Raw genomic sequence first — 27,623 nt, forward strand, 5'->3', positions numbered from 1 at the left:
TGCCTCCCGGCGGCAGTTCACACTGCCCTATGCGAACTGCTGGGAGTGTCAGTGAAATGTTAATGACACCCCCAGATCAGTTCGCATATCGCAGTGCGATCTGCAAACTCGGATCGCATGGTGTGAACACCCATGCGATCCGATTCTGCTGCGGACCAAAAAAAGGGTCCCGTGCGAGTTTGCGGCGGGTGCGGCGGGTGCGACACGAATTCAGCCATACTATCTGTATAGCTGAACTCGAATCGCACAGAGATCGGATGTGATTTGCACTGCAGTGCGGTGCGAATCACATTCGTTCTCATAAACCGCTGCAATGTGAACCCAGCCTTAGTGACACTGGCGACGGGGGGTGATCACGGGGTTAAACCTTTATTGGGGGGGTTAGGGGGGTACCTTAGAACTAAAGGGGGCTAACCCTAACTGCCCTAACAGTTATTACAGTCACAAATGACACCCGCCGGGTGATCAGGGGGTTAAACCTTTATTAGGTAATAAATGGCGGGTGCCCTGAAACTATAAAAAAATAACTAACCAACCAGCGTCACCTGTAACAGTTATATGGTGATCACTGGTGAAAAGGTTAACTAGGGGGCAATCAGGGGGCTTTATGCGGTAGTATATGGGGGTCCCTGGCGCTATAAAAAGCTGCGGCGAACCTAAATACCTACCTGCCTAACTAGCGTCACCTGTGACACTAATACAGCGATCAGAAAAACGATCGCTTATTAGGCTGGGTTCACACTGGAGCGATGCGGGAACGCCACGAATCCGCGGCGGGTTCCCGCATCGCATGCCTCCCGGCGGCAGTTCACACTGCCCTATGCGAACTGCTGGGAGTGTCAGTGAAATGTTAATGACACCCCCAGATCAGTTCGCATATCGCAGTGCGATCTGCAAACTCGGATCGCATGGTGTGAACACCCATGCGATCCGATTCTGCTGCGGACCAAAAAAAGGGTCCCGTGCGAGTTTGCGGCGGGTGCGGCGGGTGCGACACGAATTCAGCCATACTATCTGTATAGCTGAACTCGAATCGCACAGAGATCGGATGTGATTTGCACTGCAGTGCGGTGCGAATCACATTCGTTCTCATAAACCGCTGCAATGTGAACCCAGCCTTAGTGACACTGGCGACGGGGGGTGATCACGGGGTTAAACCTTTATTGGGGGGGTTAGGGGGGTACCTTAGAACTAAAGGGGGCTAACCCTAACTGCCCTAACAGTTATTACAGTCACAAATGACACCCGCCGGGTGATCAGGGGGTTAAACCTTTATTAGGTAATAAATGGCGGGTGCCCTGAAACTATAAAAAAATAACTAACCAACCAGCGTCACCTGTAACAGTTATATGGTGATCACTGGTGAAAAGGTTAACTAGGGGGCAATCAGGGGGCTTTATGCGGTAGTATATGGGGGTCCCTGGCGCTATAAAAAGCTGCGGCGAACCTAAATTCCTACCTGCCTAACTAGCGTCACCTGTGACACTAATACGGCGATCAGAAAAATGATCGCTTATTAGGCTGGGTTCACACTGGAGCGATGCGGGAACGCCACGAATCCGCGGCGGGTTCCCGCATCGCATGCCTCCCGGCGGCAGTTCACACTGCCCTATGCGAACTGCTGGGAGTGTCAGTGAAATGTTAATGACACCCCCAGATCAGTTCGCATATCGCAGTGCGATCTGCAAACTCGGATCGCATGGTGTGAACACCCATGCGATCCGATTCTGCTGCGGGCCAAAAAAAGGGTCCCGTGCGAATTTGCGGCGGGTGCGGCGGGTGCGGCGGGTGCGGCGAATGGCTGAACTCGAATCGCACAGAGATCGGATGTGATTTGCACTGCAGTGCGGTGCGAATCACATTCGTTCTCATAAACCGCTGCAATGTGAACCCAGCCTTAGTGACACTGGCGACGGGGGGTGATCACGGGGTTAAACCTTTATTGGGGGGGTTAGGGGGGTACATTAGAACTAAAGGGGGCTAACCCTAACTGCCCTAACAGTTATTACAGTCACAAATGACACCAATGCAAAAAAAAATAAATGACATTGGTGTCATTGTGACTGGGGGGCAGGGGTAATTGGGGGGGTGATCGGGGGGGTGTGAGTGTGCCTGGCATGTTCTACTGTGTAGTGACGTGTTGGTGCAACTCACCGATCCGCTCTCCTCGGTGTCGGAACGAAAAATACCGACACGGAGGAGAGAATACATCACTTCCTCTCCTGTGTTTACATTAAAGGAGAGGAAGTGATGTCACGAACAATTCCTATTCGTCGGGAGCGATCGCGAGGGGGTGGCCATGAACGAATGGCCGCCCCCTCGTCCGGGATCGCTCCCGCACGAATACCGACCGCCGCATGTACGCCCATATGTCTGCCCGTGCCATGCTGTCGACGTACATCGTCGTGCGGCAGTCGGGAAGTGGTTAATGTCACTCTTCGCCCTTGTACACACGGTCCGACATTCCGACGGAAAATGTCAGATTGGACCGTGTTGTCGGATAATCTGACCATGTGTGGGCTCCATCGGACTGTTTCCGCTGGAATATCCGACCGACAAAGTTTTACAGCTGGGCTATAAAAAAATTTGTCTTTGTCTGATCGTTTGTAGAGAATTTCCGATCGGACAAAGTGCCATGCATGCTCAGATCAAATTCCTAGACCAAAGCTATTGGCTACTAGCCTGAACGTAGTCCCGTCGTAACAAAATAACGTCATCACGTTCTGAACGATCGGATTTTCCGACAACTTTGTCCGACCGTGTGTATGCAACACAAGTTTAGGGCAAAATCCGTCTGACAAAATCTGACGAATTTGGTTGTCGGAATGTCCGACCATGTGTACAAGGGCTACCATAACAGGCTGTTTCAACAGGCAAAACTTAGACCAGGGATCTGCAATTAGCGGACCTCCAGCTGCTCCAGAACTACAAGTCCCATGAGGTATAGCAAGACTCTGACAGCACAAGCATGACACCCAGAGGGAGAGGCATGATGGGACTTGTAGTTTTGCAACAGCTGGAGGTCCGCTAATTGCATATCCCTGACTTAGACATTCATTGTTAGTAATGGAGTTTACCATTACCCTTTCCCTTCCCGCCTCCATCCCCTTTTCTTTTGGCCTTTCTATCCATCGAACCATTCATCCGTCCATTTATTCGCTCATTCGTTTATCATTTGGCAATCCATCCCTCCATTGTAGCCACTGAATTACTCACCTTTTATTTCCGGATCCAGCGGGTGTCCCTTTTCATCCACTATTATTTGTTCTTTCAATGTGTTTACTAAATAGGACAAAATCATACGCAAAAAAGAAAATGTCGACAGGTTAATCACAGGACTGTCCAAAGATTTACAGACATGAGGGAGTAGACTGGGAGCTTAGTGTTGACCGTACTTAAGTTAAGCTACTCAAGGATTGTCTTGTTATCTACCATCTTGACTACTAACTGTGAGGAATGCAACTCCATTCTCATTGACCTTCCTCTCCATAGGCTATCCCCTCTTCAGTCATAAATGCTCCTGCAAGAATCATCTACCCTACCAACCGCTCAGTGTCTTCTACCCCTCTCTGCCAATCCCTACACTGGCTTCCCATCGCCCAAAGTTCAAAATACTAACAGCAACATACGCCATTCACAACCCTGGCCCTAGCTACATCATCAACCTTGTCTTAATATATCACCCAAACTGTCCTCTCTGTTCCTCCCAAGATCTTCTGCTCTCTTGTCTCCTCCTCCCATGGTCATCTCCAGAGCCTCTCTCATCCTTTGGAACCCCCCACCTCAATCCTCTGAAACTCTCAACCTCGATCTACTATCTCCTACTCTGTATATCTTAATGTAATCCCTGAAAACTCATCTCTTCACCTCCACCTGACAACTGAACTTTTAATTGTTCCATCAGCTCATTCCTCACAGTTATTACCTTTTGTATTACTTGACCCATCCATATTAGATTGCAAGCTCTTATGAGCAGAGCCCATCTAACCCTATTATATTGTATTGTATTTGTACTGTTTCCCTTTATAATGTAAAGCACTACGCAAACTGTTGGAACTATATAAATCCTTTATAATAATAGTTGCTTAGAGAATCAGTAAATCTGAACTTCAGGCTGATATAAAAGACACAAATTATTGCAACATATCTCATTAGAAAGATTGTGCTCTACTTCCTGTTCTGTAGATGCAACAGGAAATCTATCCAACAAGAGACTCCTAAACAGACGTCACCAAAACAAGCGTCTCTGTTGGATGATTTCTCTTCTATTCCTGTTCTGGTAAGAATTTAATATTTTTGGAACGTCCCTCTTTTTCAGTCCTGGTGGCAATGGTCACCAAAGCAAACAAAGAGCATACTATTTATAGTAGGGATGCAGGCAGCAATAAAAACCAAAAAGGGGTTCTAATTCCTCGCCACTCCATCCAAAATTAAAAAAAGAAAAAATTGTGGCTCAAGATACATTTCATCATACATATAATATAAACTAGCTCATAATAATACGTTACTTTCAACATTCTGAATTTCCCAAAGCACTGCAAGTAAATTGTGATGAGGGTGACTGGTCTGTAGACTGTAGAGACATTCCAAGAATCCTATCACAGCTTCTTTTCCTGCTTCAAAGACACCCTGTACCAATTTCGCTGAAAACACAGAGGCTCCAAGGTTTTCTTTCATTGATTCGTAAGTCTGTAACAACACGAAGACATCAGAGACGAAGGGAGGAGAAGTCAAGGTCTCAGAACAGAAAACATGGCTGGGTTAGCCTACAACCTTGGATAGTTTTAGTTCAATAGACCAGTGGAACATTCTGTGAAATAATGGAATGGAAACTACAAGCAAGTACATTGAACTCCAGCCAAAACTCTACCCCAAGGTGGTAGAGAGGCAATATAGGTGGTTTGGTCAGAAACGCAAAACAGCCTGATCACTACCCTATCCCCAGCCTGTGATTGGACAATAAAGCAGCAGTAGAAGATTAGTGAGGTCATCTCAAACCTATATCTACTCCTATCATGTTCTTAGTCAGCAAATGTTCACCGTAACACACCTGATTGGCTCACGGGGCAGCCTCTCCCACTTTGAGTGTTGTTGAGCAGGGAGTGAGAAAAGGTGTCACGGTCCCTACCGTGTCTTTTAGATGGCCAGGCGTGGTCACGCCCCAAGTGGCTCGAGGTGGTATTGAACTAATGACTGTTTGTTCTTGTTCCTGTTTCTTTACCTCTGAGCCACACCTCAGTTCTATTCTGCCTACTTTCCAGCCATGCCTAGTTTTGCATAAAGTACTGTGGGAAATTCTGTTTGTACCTGTCACTCTTGGATCAGCTGTGGCAGGTTACCTAATTAGCTGGGTATAAAACCCTGTCTCACTCTGAGGGCTGGGTCAGTTCATTGTCTCTTGTTGCCAAAGGTTCCTGTGTTCCTGTGTTCCTGTGTTCCTGTGTTCCTGTGTTCCTGTGTTCCTGTGTTCCTGTGTTCCTGTGTTCCTGTGTTCCTGTGTTCCTGTGTTCCTGTGTTCCTGTGTTCCTGTGTTCCTGTGTTCCTGGACTGACCCCGGCTTCCGAACCTGGCTTGTATATCATTTATTCTGACTTCTGGAATCCCTGACTACGGCTTTACCTGCACAATCCTTTAGCAAATTCCTGTCAAGCCCCCGTGCACAGATTCACAGCCCAGGTAGCTTACCTCTTTGTTACCGTGGGCTGTGCCTATTTGCAAGGGTGAGCCTACATCTCTGCGCCATGGACTCCAACCTAGGTAAGACCTCACAAAAGGTTAATACCAGGTCCAATTCAGGTACTTATGTGGGTCCATTTAAACATAATTGTAATGAATTGGTGTTTTATATCTGCCTGGAGTTCGGATTTAAAGAGAACCTGCCCTTTTGCCTATTTAGAGTTCTCTTGAAAGAAAAACTCTACACCGACTGATACAGTGGCTAGGCCTGAACTCTGTCACCTGACGAGGTGGAGGAAATAGTTAACTCTATGTAAGCTCTATTACACACAGCTTATACAGGGTTAGGACTTCCAATTGCATTAGTTGGGGGCACGAAGGAAGTGGGTATCAGTGAGAGCAGAAATTATTCTTACAAGAGAACCTGTCACTTTGGTCCTACTGGGAAAAGTGCTAGAGTCATTTTATTGAATAGTAGAGGTGACCAAAAACGACTGTATTTTAGCAGTACACCTCCATAGATTGCCCATTTGTATTTAACATTTAGCAAATGATACAAGTCACCATCTAGCTACAATTTAGTTATTGTTGCAAGTCTCTACTGCCGCTTTTGCATAGGAAACGCAAGTGGTCTACCGATTTGTTTACATAACATTACCATCCACTTGGCAGACATGGCAATTAAGGTGATAGGCCCAAAACCTGGACTATGCAGCAGGAGATCAAACACAAATACTCGAGGTTGTACAACACTATTGAATCCACCTCAGCACTGCATAGACTGCCAAACCACGGCCAAATTAAGATCACGCCAGGCCTATCTTCTCTAGGTCGGGCTACATCCTGGAATCACACAAGAGGCAACTCTTTGAAGATTCTGACTTTGAGGTTGTGCATGGGGTGTCATCACCAGTTTTTAATTTTCTGAAGAAGAACATTAAAGTATAAGAAACCCCACTAAACCACAATCTTAAAATTAGCAGGAGCATTGTCCAACAATGAAGCTCCTTCAGTTGGCCAACCTGATAGACCTGACAGGCAATTCCTTCAGTTGGCCTATTCGATAAACCTGGTAGGCAGCTCCTTTGGTTTGCCTGTCGGGTAGACCTGATAGGCAAACTCAAGGAGTTACCTATCTGATAGACCTGGTAGGCAGCTCCTTCAGTAGGCCTGTCTGATAAACCTGGTAGGCAACTCCTTCAGTAGGCCTGTCTGATAAACCTGGTAGGCAACTCCTTCAGTTGGCCAGTCTGATAAATCTGGTAGGCAGCTCCTTTGGTTTGCTTATCGGATAAGCCTGATAGGTAGCTCCTTCAGTTGCCTAGTATTCAGCTCCTTTGATTTTCTTATCAGATAAGCCTGATGGGTAACTCCTTCAGTTTGCCTATCTGATAGACCTGGTAGACAGCTCCCTTGGTTTGCCTATTGGATAGGCCAACTCAAGGAGCTACCTATCAGGTCTATCCAATAGGCAAACCAAAGGAGCTGTCTACCAGGTCTATCAGATAGGCCAACTCAAGGAGCTACCTATCAGGTCTATCTGATAGACCTGGTAGTCAGCTCCTTTGGTTTGCCTATTGGATAGACCTGATAGGTAGCTCCTTGAGTTGGCCTATCCAATAGGCAAACCAAAGGAGCTGTCTACCAGGTCTATCAGATAGGCCAACTCAAGGAGCTACCTATCAGGTCTATCTGATAGACCTGGTAGACAGCTCCTTCAGTTGGCCTGTCTGATAAACCTGGTAGACAGCTCCTTTGGCTTGCCTATTGGATAGACCTGATAGGTAGCTCCTTGAGTTGGCCTATCTGATAGACCTGGTAGACAGCTCCTTTGGCTTGCCTATTGGATAGACCTGATAGGCCAACTCAAGGAGCTACCTATCTGATAAACCTGGTAGGCAGCTCCTTTGGTTTGCTTATCGGATAAGCCTGATAGGTAGCTCCTTCAGTTGCCTAGTATCAGCCAACTGAAGGAATGCAAATGGCAGGCTGGCAACGCTTATGCTAATTGAGAGGAAACGGCTTATGCCGCGTACACACGAGCGGATTGTATGGCGTACTTAGTCCGTCATACAATCCGATGGACAGTCCGTCGTACTTTCCACTGAACGGACTTGACCACACACGGATACACAAACAGTCCGTCGAAAGCTTGCGCGATGACGTGTACAGCACGTACGACGGGACTAGAAATAGGAAGTCCAAGACACAGCAAAGCACCCTTCCGCCATGTAAATCCTTTCTGGGCATGCGCCATTCTTAGTCCGTCGAACTAGCATACTGATGACCGTATTGTCCGCTGAAACCAAAGTACGACAGACAGAATTTCGAAAAAAACAAAATACTTAGTACTCCGGACTGCACGCTGAAAAAGTCCGCTGAAGCCCACACACGAGCGGATTGTCCGCTGAAATGTGTTTCGACGGACTAAGTACGCCATACAATCCGCCCGTGTGTACGCGGCATAAGTGTTACCTTGCAGAACGTGCTGTTACTGCCCAAATCAACAGGTAGGAAAATGCAATAGATTCACAGTGAAGGATTTGCTTAAGAAAAATATACACGACAAGACATGATGCTAAACATACCGAAAACTAGAATTTGGGATTACACACAATTTAGTAGATTGCAATCTAGAATTTGGGATTACACACACTTTAGTAGATTGGAACCTTCAATTACGTTTTCATACCTCTACATTAGGAACATTTCGAGATTTCAACTCTGCCAGGAAGCTGTGAGTGTTCAAGATCTGGACAATATAGATCAGATCATCTCTGAAATATTCATACATCATCCGCAGTTCATGCATTTCATAGCCATTAAGTTTTTGGCTGAACTTCTGGAGGTTATCTGTGAAGCACAATATTAAGTTACAATGAGGAATAGCATAGATCTAAAACAAAAGTATCACCAGTCCTTGGTGAGGACACATAGGGCTGGTGGTTGGAGGTAGGGATGAGCAAATCTACCCAGGTTTGGCTTGCTAAGGGTTCCATGAACCCTGCTTACAATTCAAGGGCCCAAATTTAGCAGCGAACCCCATTGGGTGGTAAATCCCGTTAATAAATTCTGGCAACATTTAGGAATAATAGGCAAACTATTTTCAAAAAAGCCATTGAAAGCTGGGCACTGCTGTGAAGGACATGCGCCAATGCAAAATAAATTTACAAAATACTATGCAACCCAGTGAGGGCCTGTTAATGCGACTATGAAACACATGAAACTTACAAATCCATAAAATAACATGCTTAGGGAATGCCTTAAAGCAGTACACGGTGTTATAGGAGAAAATTATGTGAGGTTCCCCTTATTATTCCCACCAGACCTTTATCCAACCAAGCAGCCTGGATGGCCAAGAAAAGGAGAGAAGCAAGTGTACACTCCTCATTGCAAGGAGGAAGGCTTGTGAAGGGATAATGGCCTCTTCCCCACCCCTGTGCCCCAACTGGGAGGTGGAACAAGTAAGGGGGGACCCATAGTGGATTCTGGAAGCTCCCTCACAGGGGAATGAGTACTGGGGTAAATTACATTCTGAATATGAGGAGCTTCCAGATTCTACTATAGGTTCCGCCATATTACCCCCACCTTCTTCTTGGGGAACCGGAGGTGGGGAAGAGGCCCTTGTCCCTCATTATTGCTTTTTCACCCCCCGCCCCGGTGTAAGGTACCCACCCAATGTTATAGAAGGAGGGGTCCCAATGTTGTAGAAGGAGGGCTTCTTTCCTGGCCACCCAGGTTGCATGCATGCTTGGATAAGAAATATTAAGTAGCAAACCTCAACATTTTTGATGAACTAGAATAGGCCACAAATGTACTAGAGACAAGTGGGTTGGTATACTAAAGACAAATAGGTTCACTTTGCAAGGGAAGTTGCACTTTGAAATGGAATTTGCCCCAGAGCTTAGTAAAGGTGGTGAAGTTTCATTTTGCAAAGAATACCTAATAACTCGTATAGAAAATATAAGAGCATCATTTTTACTCGCACATGATTGGATGATGAATATCAACAAAGCTTCACCTTATTCACTAATCTCTAGTGACACTTTCCTTGCAAAGTGAACAGCCCTTTTGTCTTTTGTACATCAACTCCAAAGGCTACAGGCAACTGTTTTACTACAAGAATTAAGAGACCGATGCCATTTAAAGGATATGTAAAGGTTGGTTTTAAAAAAAAAAAAAGTCATACTTACCTCTTCTGTGCAGTTGGTTTTGCACAGAGTGGCCTCAATCCTCCTCTTCTCGGGGTCCCTCAGCGCCGCTCCTGGCTCCTCCTCTTCTCGAGTGCCCCATTGGGCACTTGTTCGGGCACGCTCCCATGTCCTGCTGCTGTGTTCATTGACTTAGACAGCATGACTCGGTCCCGCCCCGCGGCTCCCGCGTCATTGGATTAGATTGACAGCAGCGAGAGCCAATGGCTGCGCTGCTATCAATCTATCCAATCAGGACCTGAGACCCCGGCTGTGCTCGTCCCCATCGCTGGAAAGACTGGGTTCAGGTAAATAAAACGGGGGTGTCTGGGGGGGCTCCTGCATCACAGGAGGTTTTGCACCTTAATGCATAGAATGCATTAAGGTGAAAAAACTCAAGGGTTTACAACCTCTATAAAATTGGCCAACGGCAGGACTTTTTTTAATGAAAGAATAGGCTGATGTGTTCTGGAGACAAATGCCGCATACACACGGTCGGACTTTCCTACGGGAAGTGTTCGATGTGAGCTTGTTGTCGGAAAGTCCAACCGTGTGTATGCTCCATTGAACATTTGCTGTAGGAATTTCCCCAATGTTTCAGAGCAGGTTCTCAAATTTTCAGCCAACTTCATTTTGTTGTCGGAAAGTCCGATTGTGTGTACACAAAAGCTCACGCATGCTCGGAATCAAGCAGAAGGAGCCGCACTGGCTATTGGACTTCCTTTTTATAGTCGCGTTCTCACGTTTGGAACTTTTGAACCAACATTTGAGTGACTGTGTGTATGCAAGACAAAATCGAGCCAACATCCTTCGGGGAAAAAAATCCACGGTTTTGTTGTCGGAAATTCCGATCGTGTGTACGCAGCAAAAAAGTGCAGGCAGGTCTTTTACTACAAGAGTTAAGAGACCATAGATCAGTGATGGTGAACCTCGGTACCCCAGATGTTTTGGAACTACATTTCCCATGATGCTCTTGCACTCTGCAGTGTAGTTGAGCATCATGGGAAATGTAGTTCCAAAACATCTGGAGTGCCAAGGTTCGCCATCACTGCCATAGATGATACAGCAGTTTACAATTAGCTAACATCAGGAACATTTTAGATTAGCCATTTAGGCCCAAATTAATTTACTAGAGACAAAGAGCACAAGCTTGGGCTTTACTGCAAGGATTAAGATACTGCAGAGGATACAGCAGTGTAAAATTGGCCAGCAGCAGGACATAGTTTAAAGGCCATGTAGTGCATTATGGTTATTAAAAACAAAATCGCTTGTTAGAATCTGCACAGAAATTTGCTGGGACCACCAATCTTAAATCCATTAGCCCTTGTACACACGGTCGGACATTCTGCCAACCAAATCCGTTGGATTTTGTCCGACGGATTGTGTCCGAAACTGTTGCATACACACGGTCGGACCAAGTTGTCGGAAAATCCGATCGTTCAGAACGTGATGACGTTATTTCGTTACGACGGGACTACGTTCAGGCTAGTAGCCAATAGCTTTGATGTAGGAATTTGATCTGAGCATGCGTGGCCCTTTGTCCGATCAAAATTCTCTACACATGATCGGAGTATGTCCGATAGGAGCATTTTGTGGGAAAATATTTCCAACAAGTTGGAAAATTGGGTCCGACGGATATTCCGACGAAACAGTCCAATGCATACCACACACAGTCGGATTATCCGACAAAATGGTCCGATAGGACACATTCCGTCGGAATCTCTGACCGTGTGTACAAGGGCTAAGATTCACCTCCAATGCCACAGTAGTGACAAACCGGAACCCCACCCCTAGTTAAGAAGTACTTATAAACAATTAGATATCAGGGACGGTTGTGCTGCAAGAGAGCCAGCTGTACATATCCCACACTTCAAGGGCTGTGGCTTTCAGACCTTGGCTGGTCCTGGAAAGTCCTGGAAAGTTCAGCTAAAATTCCAGTAAAATGAAACTGCTGCATTCTCTTGTTTGTCTTACGTGACCGGGAGATGGTTAAGCATGAAGAATGCAGCCGTTTTCATTTCACTGGGACCTTGTTGCTCATAAACATTTGGCGGGATTACAAGCAGGTTTGAGAAAAATACACAACGTTTAGGAAATAATTAAAATATGAAGTATGGAAATAACAATGAAACGATGTATTAACCACCTGCCGACCAGCTCACGCCGATATACGTCGGCAAAGTGGCACGGCTGCTAGAGTTGCCACCTCGTCCCCTTTAAACCCAAACACATATTAATTACACGGGTTCTGTGGCTGATTAAAGTGGTAATTAAGCTCACTTGTTGCCTTATCTGCATTTAATTAGCCTCAGAACCTGTGCAATTCAAAGGTGTTTGGCTTTAAAGGGATGAGGTGGCAACCCTAGGCATAGCCCATAACAACATACCGTAAACGTAATAGGTACATATATGAAGATCGCATGGCATGGACAAGTTTACATTGCTATTGTGTGACTTTATGGGGATTTGAGTTTCGTGCCAATAGATGATGTCTATTGGTGGGGTACCCCAGGTGGGGCTATTCTGGGATAGTGCTGGAGATGAAAGTGTAGAAGACCCGGGAGTAGGGTGAAGGGTCCCATTAATGAGACAAACATAATGTGATTGGTGCCATATCGGTACTAGGCAATCAGGTGTGTCAATGTTATTAGGGAGGACCCACACGAGCAAAAGGTAAGCTCTAAGCCCTTGTACACACGTTCGGAGTGTTTCCTATCAGACCGTTTTGTCGGATATTCCGACTGTGTGTGGTCTGCATCGGACTGTTTCCTGTCGGAATATCCGACGGACCAAGTTTTCCAACTTGCCGGTAAAATTTTCAGACAAAATGCTCCGATCGGACATACTCCGATCATGTGTAGCTTACTCCGACGGACAAAGTGCCACACATGCTCAGATCAAATTCCTAGACCAAAGCTATTGGCTACTAGCCTGAACGTAGTCCCGTCATGACGAAATAACGTCATCACGTTATGTACAATCGGATTTTCCGACAACTTGGTACGACCGTGTGTATGCAACATCACTTCCGGATCTCTTCCGGAATTGATCCATCAGAGATTCCGACAACCAAATCCGTCAGAGTAATTCCGACGGATTAATTCCGGAAGAGGTCCAGAAGAGATGTTGCATACACACGGTCGGACTAAGTTGTCGGAAAATCCGATTGTACATAACGTGATGACGTTATTTCGTTACGATGGGACTACGTTCAGGCTAGTAGCCAATAGCTTTGGTCTAGGAATTTGATCTGTGCATGCATGGCACTTTGTCCGTCGGAGTAGGCTACACATGATCGGAGTATGTCCGACAGGCGCATTTTGTCGGAAAATTTTACCGGCAAGTTGGAAAACTTGGTCCGTCGGATATTCCAATGGAAACCACACACAGTCGGAATATCCGACAAAGCGGTCCGATAGGACACATTCCGACGGAATCTCCGACCGTGTGTACAAGGGCTCACTAAATGTTTCATGAAGAAGCATCTGTGGTTGGCAAACGATCACTACAGGAAAGAGGAAGGAAGTTCAGGAAGGTGATGGCAAGGTAATGAGTACGGCAGTGTTTTATCAAACTACATGATATCAATATTGGTGTTTAGATCTACTTTTAAACAGATGGTCTTCTGATTACCAGTGAAGACCCAAGGATTTGGTGTCACCAGCCTGATGTCCTGACTCACTTGCCCAATACAATAAAAAAAGGTAGTATTTTGCACGCCTTTAGTAAATACAGAGGTGTACGGTGTTGGATGGTGGTTAAACTGACCTTCATCATTTTTTTCTGATGGTTGCTCCATCTTTGATGTCACTGGTTACAAGGATCTTTGCTGAAATACACAAAAATAATGTACGAATGTTATATTAAACTAATATTACCCATGTACAGTAGAAGATTGATGGGGGGGGGGGGGTTTCCATGAACATGCGCCTACGGTTACCAAAATCCGGTGCAATGCCCTTTGTCTTACCAGATAAGTTACCGTAGATGACAGATGGAAGCCATCTGTGATGTAGCACTGGAGCGATGTAGCTGACGTGAGATAGTGGAGGGTGATCTGTCCTTCTTACTTTCTTCTCCACCACAAAAGGAAGGAAGGAAGGGCTGGGTTGTTCTCATAAAGCAATGTTATGTTAATTTTGTGTTTTAAAATATTTTTTTGTAGATTTTTTTTTTTTTGTTTTATGTAAAGTATTTCCATGGGTAAGTTTATAAGGTTTAAATTGTTGTTAGATGGCTAATCAAGTGTCTACCTACTCAATTATTGGAAAAGTTTCTTTGTGCCCAATATTTGTAATAAAATACAGAGCAAAGGGACTAAATGAAGACATTTTTAGCATGGAGTAACCCTTGAAATAATTTTTCATGCTTAGGAAACCTGATATTTTTATCTACAGGCAATGGCATATTCGTGTGGTGGTCAGTGGGAAGAATATTCCTTACATTGGTGGTCAGTGAGAAGAATGTTCCTTACATTGGTGGTCAGTGGGAAGAATGTTCCTTACATTGGTGGTCAGTGAGAAGAATGTTCCTTACATTGGTGATCAGTGAGAAGAATGCTCCTTACATTGGTGATCAGTGGGAAGAATGTTCCTTACATTGGTGATCAGTGGGAAGAATGTTCCTTACATTGGTGATCAGTGGGAAGAATGTTCCTTACATTGGTGATCAGTGAGAAGAATGTTCCTTACATTGGTGATCAGTGAGAAGAATGTCCCTTACATTGGTGGTCTGTGGGAAGAATGTTCCTTACATTGGTGATCAGTGGGAAGAATGTTCCTTACATTGGTGATCAGTGAGAAGAATGTTCCTTACATTGGTGATCAGTGAGAAGAATGTTCCTTACATTGGTGATCACTGAGAAGAATGTTCCTTACATTGGTGATCAGTGGGAAGAATGTTCCTTACATTGGTGATCGGTGAGAAGAATGTTCCTTACATTGGTGATCACTGAGAAGAATGTTCCTTACATTGGTGATCAGTGGGAAGAATGTTCCTTACATTGGTGATCGGTGAGAAGAATGTTCCTTACATTGGTGATCAGTGAGAAGAATGTTCCTTACATTGGTGATCACTGAGAAGAATGTTCCTTACATTGGTGATCAGTGGGAAGAATATTCCTTACATTGGTGATCAGTGGGAAGAATGTTCCTTACATTGGTGATCAGTGAGAAGAATGTTCCTTACATTGGTGATCAGTGAGAAGAATGTTCCTTACATTGGTGGTCTGTGGGAAGAATGTTCCTTACATTGGTGATCAGTGGGAAGAATATTCCTTACATTGGTGATCAGTGGGAAGAATGTTCCTTACATTGGTGATCAGTGAGAAGAATGTTCCTTACATTGGTGATCAGTGAGAAGAATGTTCCTTACATTGGTGATCAGTGGGAAGAATGTTCCTTACATTGGTGATCAGTGAGGAGAATGTTCCTTACATTGGTGATCAGTGAGAAGAATGTTCCTTACATTGGTGATCACTGAGAAGAATGTTCCTTACATTGGTGATCAGTGGGAAGAATATTCCTTACATTGGTGATCAGTGAGAAGAATGTCCCTTACATTGGTGGTCTGTGGGAAGAATGTTCCTTACATTGGTGATCAGTGGGAAGAATGTTCCTTACATTGGTGATCAGTGAGAAGAATGTTCCTTACATTGGTGATCAGTGAGAAGAATGTTCCTTACATTGGTGATCACTGAGAAGAATGTTCCTTACATTGGTGATCAGTGGGAAGAATATTCCTTACATTGGTGATCAGTGGGAAGAATGTTCCTTACATTGGTGATCAGTGGGAAGAATGTTCCTTACATTGGTGATCAGTGGGAAGAATGTTCCTTACATTGGTGATCAGTGGGAAGAATGTTCCTTACATTGGTGATCAGTGAGAAGAATGTTCCTTACATTGGTGATCAGTGGGAAGAATGTTCCTTACATTGGTGGTCTGTGGGAAGAATGTTCCTTACATTGGTGATCAGTAGGGATGAGCCGAACACCCCCCGGTTCGGTTCGCACCAGAACTTTCGAACGGACCCCCACGTTCGTTACGAACGTTAGAACCCCATTGAAGTCTATGGGACTTGAACGTTCGAAATGGAAAGTGCTAATTTTACCGGCTAATATGCAAGATACTGTCCTAAAAAGGGTTTGGGGACCTGCCTCCTGCCTCAGGGGACATGGGTCAATGCAAAAAAAAGTTTTAAAAACGGCCGTTTTGGCGGGAGCACTGATTTTAATGACGATTAAAGTGAAAAAAAAAAGTGAAATATTCCTTTAAATATGGTGCCTGGGGGGTGTCTGTAGTATGCCTGTGAAGTGCCACGTGTTTCCCGTGTTTAGAACAGTCCCTGCACAAAATGACATTAAACGGAAATAGCACCATTTAAAACTGCTTGCGGTTTTAATGTTATATCTGGTTCCTGCAGTATGGTTGAAAATCATTGAGAAAAATGGCATGGGTAGCCCTCCCTGCCCATTACCAGCCTATTTGGGTCTTGTACGCATATTAACCACTTGCCGACCGCCGCACGATGATGTACGTCCTATTTTTGAAGAGGGATATCTCGGTAACGGCAGCAGCTGCTGCCACAACCGAGATATCCATCTCTTCAGGCGGCGGTCGGCTGTACGATAACGGTGGTCTCCGTGGCGGATTCGCCACGAGATCACCGCTATCGGCGGCGGGAGAGGTGCCACCCCCCCTCCCGCTGCCCTCCCGCACCTTCCGCCGCTTACCGGAGCCGTCGGTAGCGGCGGAGGCGATCAGGTCCTCTGCTGGGCATAGAGACAAGTGAGGCTAAGATGGCCCCCACTCGTCTCTATACCATACGTCACTTCCGCCCATACCTCTTAAAGGTATATATTTTTTTTAAATGTCAGATTTTCTTCTTTTTTTTTTTTTGCATTTTAGCCCAAATATGAGATCTGAGGACTTTTTGACCCCAGATCTCATATTTAAGAGGACCTGTCATGCTTTTTTCTATTACAAGGGATGTTTACATTCCTTGTAATAGGAATAAAAGTGATCCATTTTATTTATTTTTTTAAAACAGTGTAAAAATAAATAAAATCAATTAAAATAAATAAGAAAAAAAAATAAAAATTTTTAAAAACACCCCGTTATGACGAGCTTGCGCACAGAAGCGAGCGCATACGTGAGTAGCGCCCGCATATGAAAACGGTGGTCAAACCACAGATGTGAGGTATCGCCGCGATCGGTAAAGCGAGAGCAATAATTCTAGCCCTAGACCTCCTCTGTAACGCAAAAAAATGCAACCTGTAGAATTTTTTAAATGTCGCTTATGGAGATTTTTGAGGCTAAAAGTTTGACGCCATTCCACGAGCGGGCGCAATTTTGAAGCGTGACATGTTGGGTATCAATTTACTCGGCATACCATTATCTTTCACAGTATAAAAAAAATTGGGCTAATTTTACTGTTGTCTTATTTTTTTATTCAAAAAAGTGAATTTTTTCCAAAAAAAGTGCGCTTGTAAGACCGCTGCGCAAATACGGTGTGAAAAAAAGTATTTCAATGACCGCCATTTTATTCTCTAGGGTGTTAGAAAAAAAACAATATAAAATGTTTGGGGGTTCTAAGTAATTTTCTAGCAAAAAAAACTGTTTTAAACATGGAAACACCAAGTCTGAAAAAGAGGCCTGGTCCTTAAGTGGTTAAGGGGAACCCTGTACCCATATTAAAAAAAGGAAATGCGTGTGGCCCCCAGGCCCTATATACTCAGAACAGCAGTATACAGGCGGTGCAAACAAGACAGGGACTGTGTAGGTTTGTTGTGTTAAGTTGAATCTGTTTGTAATTTTCAACTGGTACATTTTTAAAGTGTAGCTCCAGTCAAAAAAACTATTTTTAAGCTTTTTGGAAAACATAGGGAAGGGTTATCACCCCTGTATAATTTGTTTTGTCGTCCATCTTTTTTCATCTCACTTGCTGTTGTCTCCTTCCGTTTGCAAGTAGGAGATGTTTGTAAGTTGGATGTTTGAAAGTAGGGGCCTGCCCTATATGCTCTGCAGAAATGGCGGAACAAGGTGTTGGTGTTGCCACAACATTGTAAGCCCTCAAAGTGCGCCCTGCTGTGAACGATTATATCAAGAATTGTAATTACATGCCATTGTTGAACAGTGGTAGAAAAATTGACCTTTGGTGGTTGTGGTGCTGGTGCCACAACACTATAAGTCCTCACCGTTACTCTGGGTGGGCACAGGAAGGGGCCCTCCTGTGAAATATTATATCAAGAATTGTAATTACATGTCCCTGTTAAACAGGGGCAGAAAAATTTGGCCTTAGGCACTGCTGCTGGTGCCACCACACTGCAACCTCTTCCATATACTCTAGTTTTTTTGCTGGAATTAGCCCTGCTGCAAAGCATTGCATCAAAAATTGTACTTAAACGCCCCTGTTAAACAGGGGCAGAAAAATTGGGCCTTAGGCTGAGGTGAATATTGCGGTGTATACTGCGGTCAGGGCACGCAGACAATAACCAGAAAACAGCAGAGATAAAGGGGTATATACAGATGTATACTGTGCTGTGCTGGAGGCACACACAACTTCCAATAACTCCTGTGGATGGCAATTGGGCTCAAATAGAGAATAGCTATGTAGGTGGATATAGCGGTATGTACTGGGTACAGAGCACGCAGACAGCACGCACTATCTCCTAACACTACTGACTGCAAGCTCTATTATTAAAGATAGATCACTAGCTATATAGGTGAGGTGAATATAGTGGTGTATACTGCGGTCAGGGCACAGACAATAACCACTACACAAGAGCAAGATAGGAAATCAGCCAAAAACGATCGGTGTGTAACTGTGTTGAAGGTACACAGAACACCCACTGCTTCAGATGCCAACACACTACACGAGGCCGCCTCAAAGGCGGCCTTATATAGTGTGGGGCGTGCACTACACAGCCTGAGCTATGATTGGCCACGGGCATCCTGCCTGTGGCCAATCATGGCTCTCCTCGCTGCTGGCGCTGCGATTGGCCAAGCATGCGGGGTCACAGTGCATGCTTGGCCAATCATGAGCCAGCAATGCACTGCGCCATCGCAGTGCATTGTGGGCCGTGCGCGCCACACGAATTTTGACGCGAACGGACCAAGAGTTCGGATTTCGCCGAACGGACGAACAGCCAATGTTCGAGTCGAACGTACGTTCGACTCGAACACGAAGCTCATCCCTAGTGATCAGTGAGAAGAATGTTCCTTACATTGGTGATCAGTGAGAAGAATGCTCCTTACATTGGTGATCAGTGAGAAGAATGCTCCTTACATTGGTGATCAGTGAGAAGAATGTTCCTTACATTGGTGATCAGTGAGAAGAATGTTCCTTACATTGGTGATCAGTGGGAAGAATGTTCCTTACATTGGTGATCGGTGAGGAGAATGTTCCTTACATTGGTGATCAGTGGGAAGAATGTTCCTTACATTGGTGATCAGTGAGGAGAATGTTCCTTACATTGGTGATCAGTGGGAAGAATGTTCCTTACATTGGTGATCAGTGAGAAGAATGTTCCTTACATTGGTGATCAGTGAGAAGAATGTTCCTTACATTGGTGATCAGTGAGAAGAATGTTCCTTACATTGGTGATCAGTGAGAAGAATGTTCCTTACATTGGTGATCAGTGGGAAGAATGTTCCTTACATTGGTGATCAGTGGGAAGAATGTCCCTTACATTGGTGATCAGTGAGAAGAATGTCCCTTACATTGGTGATCAGTGAGAAGAATGCTCCTTACATTGGTGATCAGTGAGAAGAATGTTCCTTACATTGGTGATCAGTGAGAAGAATGTTCCTTACATTGGTGATCAGTGAGAAGAATGTTCCTTACATTGGTGATCAGTGAGAAGAATGTCCCTTACATTGGTGATCAGTGGGAAGAATGTTCCTTACATTGGTGATCAGTGGGAAGAATGTTCCTTACATTGGTGATCAGTGAGAAGAATGTTCCTTACATTGGTGATCAGTGAGAAGAATGTTCCTTACATTGGTGATCAGTGAGAAGAATGTTCCTTACATTGGTGATCAGTGAGAAGAATGTTCCTTACATTGGTGATCAGTGAGAAGAATGCCCCTTACATTGGTGATCAGTGAGAAGAATGTTCCTTACATTGGTGATCAGTGAGAAGAATGCCCCTTACATTGGTGATCAGTGAGAAGAATGTTCCTTACATTGGTGATCAGTGAGAAGAATGTTCCTTACATTGGTGATCAGTGAGAAGAATGCCCCTTACATTGGTGATCAGTGAGAAGAATGTTCCTTACATTGGTGATCAGTGAGAAGAATGTTCCTTACATTGGTGATCAGTGAGAAGAATGCCCCTTACATTGGTGATCAGTGAGAAGAATGTTCCTTACATTGGTGATCAGTGAGAAGAATGCCCCTTACATTGGTGATCAGTGAGAAGAATGTCCCTTACATTGGTGATCAGTGGGAAGAATGTTCCTTACATTGGTGATCAGTGAGAAGAATGTTCCTTACATTGGTGATCAGTGAGAAGAATGTTCCTTACATTGGTGGTCAGTGAGAAGAATGTTCCTTACATTGGTGATCAGTGAGAAGAATGTTCCTTACATTGGTGATCAGTGGGAAGAATGTTCCTTACATTGGTGATCAGTGAGAAGAATGTTCCTTACATTGGTGATCAGTGAGAAGAATGTTCCTTACATTGGTGATCAGTGAGAAGAATGTTCCTTACATTGGTGATCAGTGAGAAGAATGTTCCTTACATTGGTGATCAGTGAGAAGAATGTTCCTTACATTGGTGATCAGTGAGAAGAATGCCCCTTACATTGGTGATCAGTGAGAAGAATGTTCCTTACATTGGTGATCAGTGAGAAGAATGTCCCTTACATTGGTGATCAGTGAGAAGAATGTTCCTTACATTGGTGGTCAGTGAGAAGAATGCCCCTTACATTGGTGATCAGTGAGAAGAATGTTCCTTACATTGGTGATCAGTGAGAAGAATGTTCCTTACATTGGTGGTCAGTGAGAAGAATGTTCCTTACATTGGTGATCAGTGGGAAGAATGTTCCTTACATTGGTGATCAGTGAGAAGAATGTTCCTTACATTGGTGATCAGTGGGAAGAATGTTCCTTACATTGGTGATCAGTGGGAAGAATGTTCCTTACATTGGTGATCAGTGAGAAGAATGTTCCTTACATTGGTGATCAGTGAGAAGAATGTCCCTTACATTGGTGATCAGTGAGAAGAATGTCCCTTACATTGGTGATCAGTGAGAAGAATGTTCCTTACATTGGTGATCAGTGAGAAGAATGTTCCTTACATTGGTGATCAGTGAGAAGAATGTCCCTTACATTGGTGATCAGTGAGAAGAATGTTCCTTACATTGGTGATCAGTGAGAAGAATGTCCCTTACATTGGTGATCAGTGAGAAGAATGTCCTCCTTTCATATTTATTTAAAAAAAGATCATTATTGTCAGTGATTACTTATCTGAGTTGCAGACATTGCTCTTTACGGAAGGAATCGCTAGAATCCTCTGGAGGAACCCTGGTTGGGAAAGCCTGCACTAGAGTCTGGTCTATGAGTAATCACCAATGTGATATAATACGCGGTGTGGAGAAGTTATGTTGGCCTTTGTGGTTTCTAAATCCTATTGATGTGGGAATCGCCCGCTCGATGTCTGGAGGTCCTTAGCTATTGGAGAGCAAGAGGCAAGTAAAACATTGTGGAATAAAAAAATAAATTCCGTATTTAGACCCTCAGCTAAGTTCTTATCGGTGTCTCCATTGAGGAGATCCACTTGCTCTTTTGCCCTGGTGGCCATTGTCACCGAGATCGAGAGTGAAGGGAAAATCGCAAATTTTACAGTCGGGACCACTTGCAAAATTGTAATCTTTCAATGGGGACACCTGTTCCAGCTGCAGCTATCTGCGAGGGAATTTCCCTTTACTGTGTAGAAATATCTTTTCAGTTCCTGTTCTGTCTCAGAGACAGAAAGTGAAATTAAATCTTCCATTGGGGACACAGACAGGAAAATGTAAACTGAGGATTTCAATTCTTGCTACATTATCCAAAACTAGCTAGCTGCCATAACCCCTGGTATGCTCTTCTTCGGCCAGCGGTCTGCTTTTTGATAATAGTGGTCTCTGCGGCGGTTTCATCGCAAGATCACTTTTATCGGTGGCGGGAGAGGGCCCCCCCCCCCCCTGGCAGCAGTGGAGGCGATCGGGTCCTTTATTTTTAAAGAACAGTGTAAAAATAAAAATAAAAGATAAAATAAAATATTTAAGTGCGCCCCATCCCGCCGAGCTCGCGCGCAGAAGTGAATGCATACGTGAGCAGCGCCCGCATATGAAAACTGTGTTCAAACCCCACATGTGAGGTATCACCGCAATCAGTAGAGCCAGAACAATAATTATAGCCCTAGATCTCCTCTTTAACCACTTTCAGACCGGACCATTTTGCGATTCGGCACTGCGTCGCTTTAACTGACAATTGCACGGTTGTGCGGCGTGGCTCCCAAACAAAATTGACGTCCTTTTTTCCCACAAATAGAGCTTTCTTTTGGTTGTATTTGATCACCCCTGCGGGTTTTTATTTTTTGCGCTATAAACAAAAATAGAGCGACAATTTTGAAAAAACGCATTATTTTTTACTTGTTATAATTAATATCCCCCAAAAATATATATAAAAAAACATTTTTTTCCCTCAGTTTAGGCCGATACGTATTCTTCTACATATTTTTGGTAAAAAAAAATCGCAATAAGCGATTATTGATTGGTTTGCGCAAAAGTTATAGCGTTTACAAAATAGGGATAGTTTTATAGCATTTTTATTAATAATTTTTTATTTATTTTTTACTAGTAATGGCGGCGATCAGCGATTTTTTTTTTTATTGTGACTGCGACATTGTGGGGGACCCATCGGACATTTTTGACACATTTTTGGGACCATTGTCATTTATACAGCAATCACTGCTATATAAATGAACTGATTCCTGTGTAAATGACACTGGCAGTGAAGGGGTTAACCAGTGGGTGGCAGTGTAGGGGTTAACCAGTGGGTGGCAGTGTAGGGGTTAAGTGTTCCTTGGGGTGTGTTACTAACTGTGGGGGGGGGGTTGGGCTTTCATTTAGTGAACACTGACCTCTGCTCCAATCACATGGAGCAGAGATCAGCGTCACTAGTTGCTAGGCAGAATGGAGAAATGCTGTTTATAACGGCATTTCTTCATTTGGCCGCTCCGTGAGACGATCGCGGGGATGCCCGCGGCGATCGAGTCCGCGGGTCCCGCGACCTGACTCACGGGGGTCCCGACCAGCGCGGGAGCGCGCCGCCGGCGGCGCACTCCCGATGGCAGGGCGGCAAATTTAAAGGGACGTACATGTACGCCCATTTGCCTGCCCGTGCCATTCTGTCGACGTACATCGGCGTGCGCTGGTCGGCAAGTGGTTAAAGTGGAGTTCCACCCCAAAAAAAAAAAAGATTAATGTGCTTAAAAAATAAATAAAAACAAAACATTTTGACAAAAAAAGGAAGGAGGCAGACTCTCTTTTTTTTTTTTTTCTTACTCGCTGATTATCCTCTACATTTGGGGTTGGCACCCCAATGCGATCAATCGGATCCTGTCGCCCTGAGAGACGCATACCACAGCTTTTCAATATTGGAAGTCCTCCCAATCTGGAGACAGCTGAGCCATCTGCTTGGACTACTATCAACTTACCATTGGTTCCATTTCTGGACCTCAAGCGCTGTTGACAGATGAGTCCATCCTCTCTGGTAAAGAGTGTTTAACTTTTCTTTGAAGCCACTCCAGACAAGCCGTTATTTCCGGGTTTTATCTGATTTATAGATTGCCTGATCTCCTCGTTGGGAAGATTAACCGCAATATTTGTTTACTATTCAATATATGTGGACTATTTCACTGGGACTCACATTTTAGTTATTGATACTTTCTAGTATCGACACACTCTTATATTTATGTTGTATTGTTAGCGAATTAATATTTGTATTTTTTCACGTATTTGCAATCAAAAACACACTGAAACGCCTCGAAAATGCACAGTATTTCGCAAATATAACACCCAGAGGGGGTCGAGATTCCACTAAAACTGGGGGGAACGCGGAATCTGGCGCAGCTGTGCGTAGCAACCAATCAGCTTCCAACATTGGCTTGTTCAGTTAAGCTTTGACAATAAAACCTGCAAGCTGATTGGTTACGGCAGATTCTGCGTGCACCAGGTTTAGGAACCCACCACCTTGAGTTTAACACCACCTTACTCTGTGCAAATAAATAATAATTCCTATAATAAACATCAACTACAATTTGTAATAATAATGGCCAGGAAACGAACACAGACATTTACCATTGTAGGGACCCTTTAGATTGATAGTCCTTGTAGTGCCCCCTTTACATTGGCGCTCAGGCAGGAGATCGAGCTATAAGTTGCTCAAGGGTCCCAACTCCCAAGCAACCTCTGAAAGGACATTAGGGCCCCCCTCCCCACCCCACAGAACCCCTGGTTGAGAAATACTGTTGTAGTTTAGAGAAGAAAAAAGTTAGACTTACCCTTTCAGAACAATGCCAGAGCAGGACTCAGCAGATTATAGCAGACACCATGATGTGGCTGCTATGGGGCCTCACTAGGGAGGTTCTCTGATGATATCTCTATTCCCGGAATGCTGACGTCTGACCCACAGCAACATGCTTTGGGGTCATGCTGCTCTCTAGTCCCAGATCTCCACCGCATACCCCTATCTGTTGGAGTCAGAGCTTCTTATCTTGCTGGCCAGAGGTTTCATAAGAAGGGGAGTGTCAAAGCTTTTTAGATATGCAATTCTAAAACAAAAAGCCACCATTTAAGGCCTAGTCGTGCACACCGGGCGTTTGTTTACACTTTCTGAACATCACAAGGAGAAAAAGCCGTTTACAAAACGCGCCTAAAGCCGCACGGTGCGCACTCATATAAGCCGGCCAATGCCATCGATCAGGGGTGTCAAACTCAATTTCATCCGTGGGCCGCATAAGCATTATGATTGCCCTCAAAAAAGGGCCCCGGTTGTATCTGTAAGATTAGATGTCCCCTTACATTTAGAGGTCAAGAGCCACCCCACCATCAGAAGTTGAGTCCATCACTCTCCCTTACATCGCAGTGCACCCCCCCCCCCCTTTCCTTATGCTGCCGCTGGGAAGAAGCTGGATGCATTGCTTGAAAGCAAAAAGTAGGGGCCAGGAGGAGGACCAGAGGAGGGCTGGAGCTCTCCTGCAGCTGCAGGAAAGGTGCGAGCAGTGGTGGGACAAGGCCATCCAAAGCCCAGGGCAAATCTGCCAAATTGCGCCCCCACCCCTCCCCACACAAAAAAAATAAAAATAAAAAATATTGCAACTCTACGATATTACTTTTATAGCACAAACTCCCAAAATCCCCCCTTCTAGCACAAATCCCCCCCCCCTCCTAGAACACCTCACAAATTTGCCCTCCTAAAACAATTCTTACCCCCTGATGCTCCCCCCAGACTCCCTTTCGTAAACACAAATCTCCCTCCCCCCAGACTCATTGTGGTGCCCCCCCCCCCATCTCACATGATACCACAGTGCCCAGGGCAGCCGTCCCTCCTGCCCACCCCTTGTCCCGGCCCTGGGTGCGAGGGCCACATGAAATGGCCTGGAGGGCTGGATTCGGCCCGCGGGCCTTGTGTTTGACACCTGTGCCATAGATGGTTCAAATCTAATGCCGGTTCAGCAGGGGCCGGCCGAAATTTGAAAGCATCTATGGGCAGGCCGATTATACCCAAGTAGGGTTGCCATCTTTTCTTCAAGCCAAACCCCAACACTTTAGTAACGCGCAGCAATTTTTTATTTTTTTGTAGTATATACTAGAGCAGTGATGGCGAACCTTGGCACCCCAGATGCTTTATAACTACATTTCCCATGCAGTGTAGTGGACCATCATGGGAAATGTAGTTCCAAAACATCCGGGGTGCCAAGGTTCACAATCACTGCACTATAGCATTGTAAAAGGTGGCACAGTGGTGTAGTGGTTAGCACTCTCACCTAGTAGTAAGAAGGGTCGCTGGTTCGAATCCCCACCACGACACTACCTGCCTGGAGTTTGCTTGTTCTCCCTGTGCCTGCGCAGGATTCCTCCAGGTACTCTGGTTTCCTCCCACAATCCAAAGACATGCAGGTAGGTTAATTGGCTTCTGTCCAAAATTGGCCTTAGTATATGAATGGGGACCTTGGATTCTGGGCTCCTTGATGGTAAGGACCGATGTGAGTGTGCAATGTACAGGGATAGGGACAATTGTAGACACTCACTCAGGTTGAACTGGATGGACTGGTGTCTTTATTCAACCTTACTAACTATTTAAAAGATCTGGGTGCCCCAAATAGAGTAGTAATGCCCCCACCACCCCTCCTATCCAGGTATGACAGGGAGGTCGTATGGGAAGCAGTGGCTGCCACTCATTCAGGGCGCATGGGCACCACATTGCCCCCACCCCCCCCCCAATAATCCATGCATCCTGCCCCCAATCTACATGCAGGGCACCAGACGCATGGATTTCAACGTTACATTTCAAGTATATTTTTTTGGGAAGCAAAAGTCGAAGGCTCTAATTAGCTTCAAAGAGGATGGGCTCAGGGAGCCCAGAGCCCACCCAGTTAATTAATATTCGCTAATGTCTTCATGTTTCTCCTCCTGGTGGTCAATCAGGAAGCGGGTCCTGAGACTCGATTGGCCAGGAGTCCTAAGACCCCATTGGGCGGATTCCAGGACTCCTGATTGGCTGGGAGGAGACCGCTGGGACTCTGAGCCAGGATTAAGGGAGAGAGAGACGCAAAGATAAACGCAAGTGCGGGACTGGCGGGCCACCAGCAAAGCAGCGATCGACAGGTGGGGTGGGAGTGTTCGCAGCAATCGATCAAGCGATGGAGGGTGGGAGGGGGGTTTGGTAGTTTGGTAGTGGTTGGATGGCTGGGTGGGGGCCGCAGGCTGCCCCTCCCCCCCCCCCCCCAAGAAATTTAAGCACTAGCTGCCACTGATGGGGAGACACAGTCCAGTCTGGATAATGTGTCTGGGTTTGAGACAAACTGAAAACCAGACACATGACTAAAGACCCTGACTGTCCAGGTGAATCCTGAACAAGTGGCAACCCTATGTCCAACCATTACTCGATTTTTACATGCCATTATTGCCAGCAATAATCAAGTTTTCCCAACAGGGAAGGCTCCCCATGGTTGCAACATGAAGGCAAGGATCCACTCTGCCTTGTATTAATGGTTCAGGCTGGTGGTGGTGGTGTAATGGTGTGGGGGGGGGGGATATTTTCTTGGCACACACTGGACCCCTTAGTACCAACTGAGCATCGTTTAAACCCCACGGCCTACCAGAGTATTGTTGCTGACCATGTCCATCCCTTTATGACTACAGTGTCCCCATCTTCTAATTACTACTTCCAACAGGATAATGCCCCATGTCACAAAGCTCCAATCATCTCACCACTGGACAATGAGGTCCCTGTAATCCCATGTCCTCCACACCCACCACATCTCATCCCATAGAGCACCTTTGGGATGTGGTGGAGATTGGCATCATGGTGTTCCCATCTTCTGATGGCTCCTTCCAGCAGGATAATGCACCATGTCACAAAGCTCCGATCATCTCACCACTGGATAATGAGGTCCCTGTACTCCAATGGCCTCCACACTCACCACATCTCATCCAATAGAGCACCTTTGGGATGTGGTGGAACGGGGGGGGGATTCGCATCATGGA

The 27,623-nt window shown here is 45.2% G+C and overlaps 1 protein-coding gene across 4 annotated transcripts in view; it reads right to left on the reverse strand.

Annotated features, from left to right (window-relative positions):
* Nucleotides 1-27,623, reverse strand: part of LOC143942701 (NACHT, LRR and PYD domains-containing protein 3-like) — a 62,255-nt gene that overhangs the window by 17,527 nt on the left and 17,105 nt on the right. Inside the window, exons 1-5 of one of the 4 annotated variants that reach the window (XM_077464078.1) lie at nt 24,416-24,656; nt 13,635-13,695; nt 8,369-8,529; nt 4,509-4,689; nt 3,217-3,282 (exon numbers count right to left, since the gene is read on the reverse strand). In XM_077464078.1, coding sequence (XP_077320204.1) covers nt 3,217-3,282; nt 4,509-4,689; nt 8,369-8,529; nt 13,635-13,665 — 439 coding nt within the window. In that variant the 5' untranslated portion in view covers nt 13,666-13,695; nt 24,416-24,656. Of the gene's footprint in view, nt 1-3,216; nt 3,283-4,508; nt 4,690-8,368; nt 8,530-13,634; nt 13,696-24,212; nt 24,282-24,415; nt 24,659-27,623 lie in introns of those variants that run through there. The other 3 variants (XM_077464080.1, XM_077464079.1, XM_077464081.1) reach the window with 3 other exon arrangements.

Source organism: Lithobates pipiens, unplaced genomic scaffold, assembly GCF_037356315.1.
Source record: "Lithobates pipiens isolate NorthernLeopardFrog02 unplaced genomic scaffold, aLitPip1_a1.2 Scaffold_30, whole genome shotgun sequence".
In the NCBI taxonomy this organism is placed as follows: domain Eukaryota; kingdom Metazoa; phylum Chordata; class Amphibia; order Anura; family Ranidae; genus Lithobates; species Lithobates pipiens.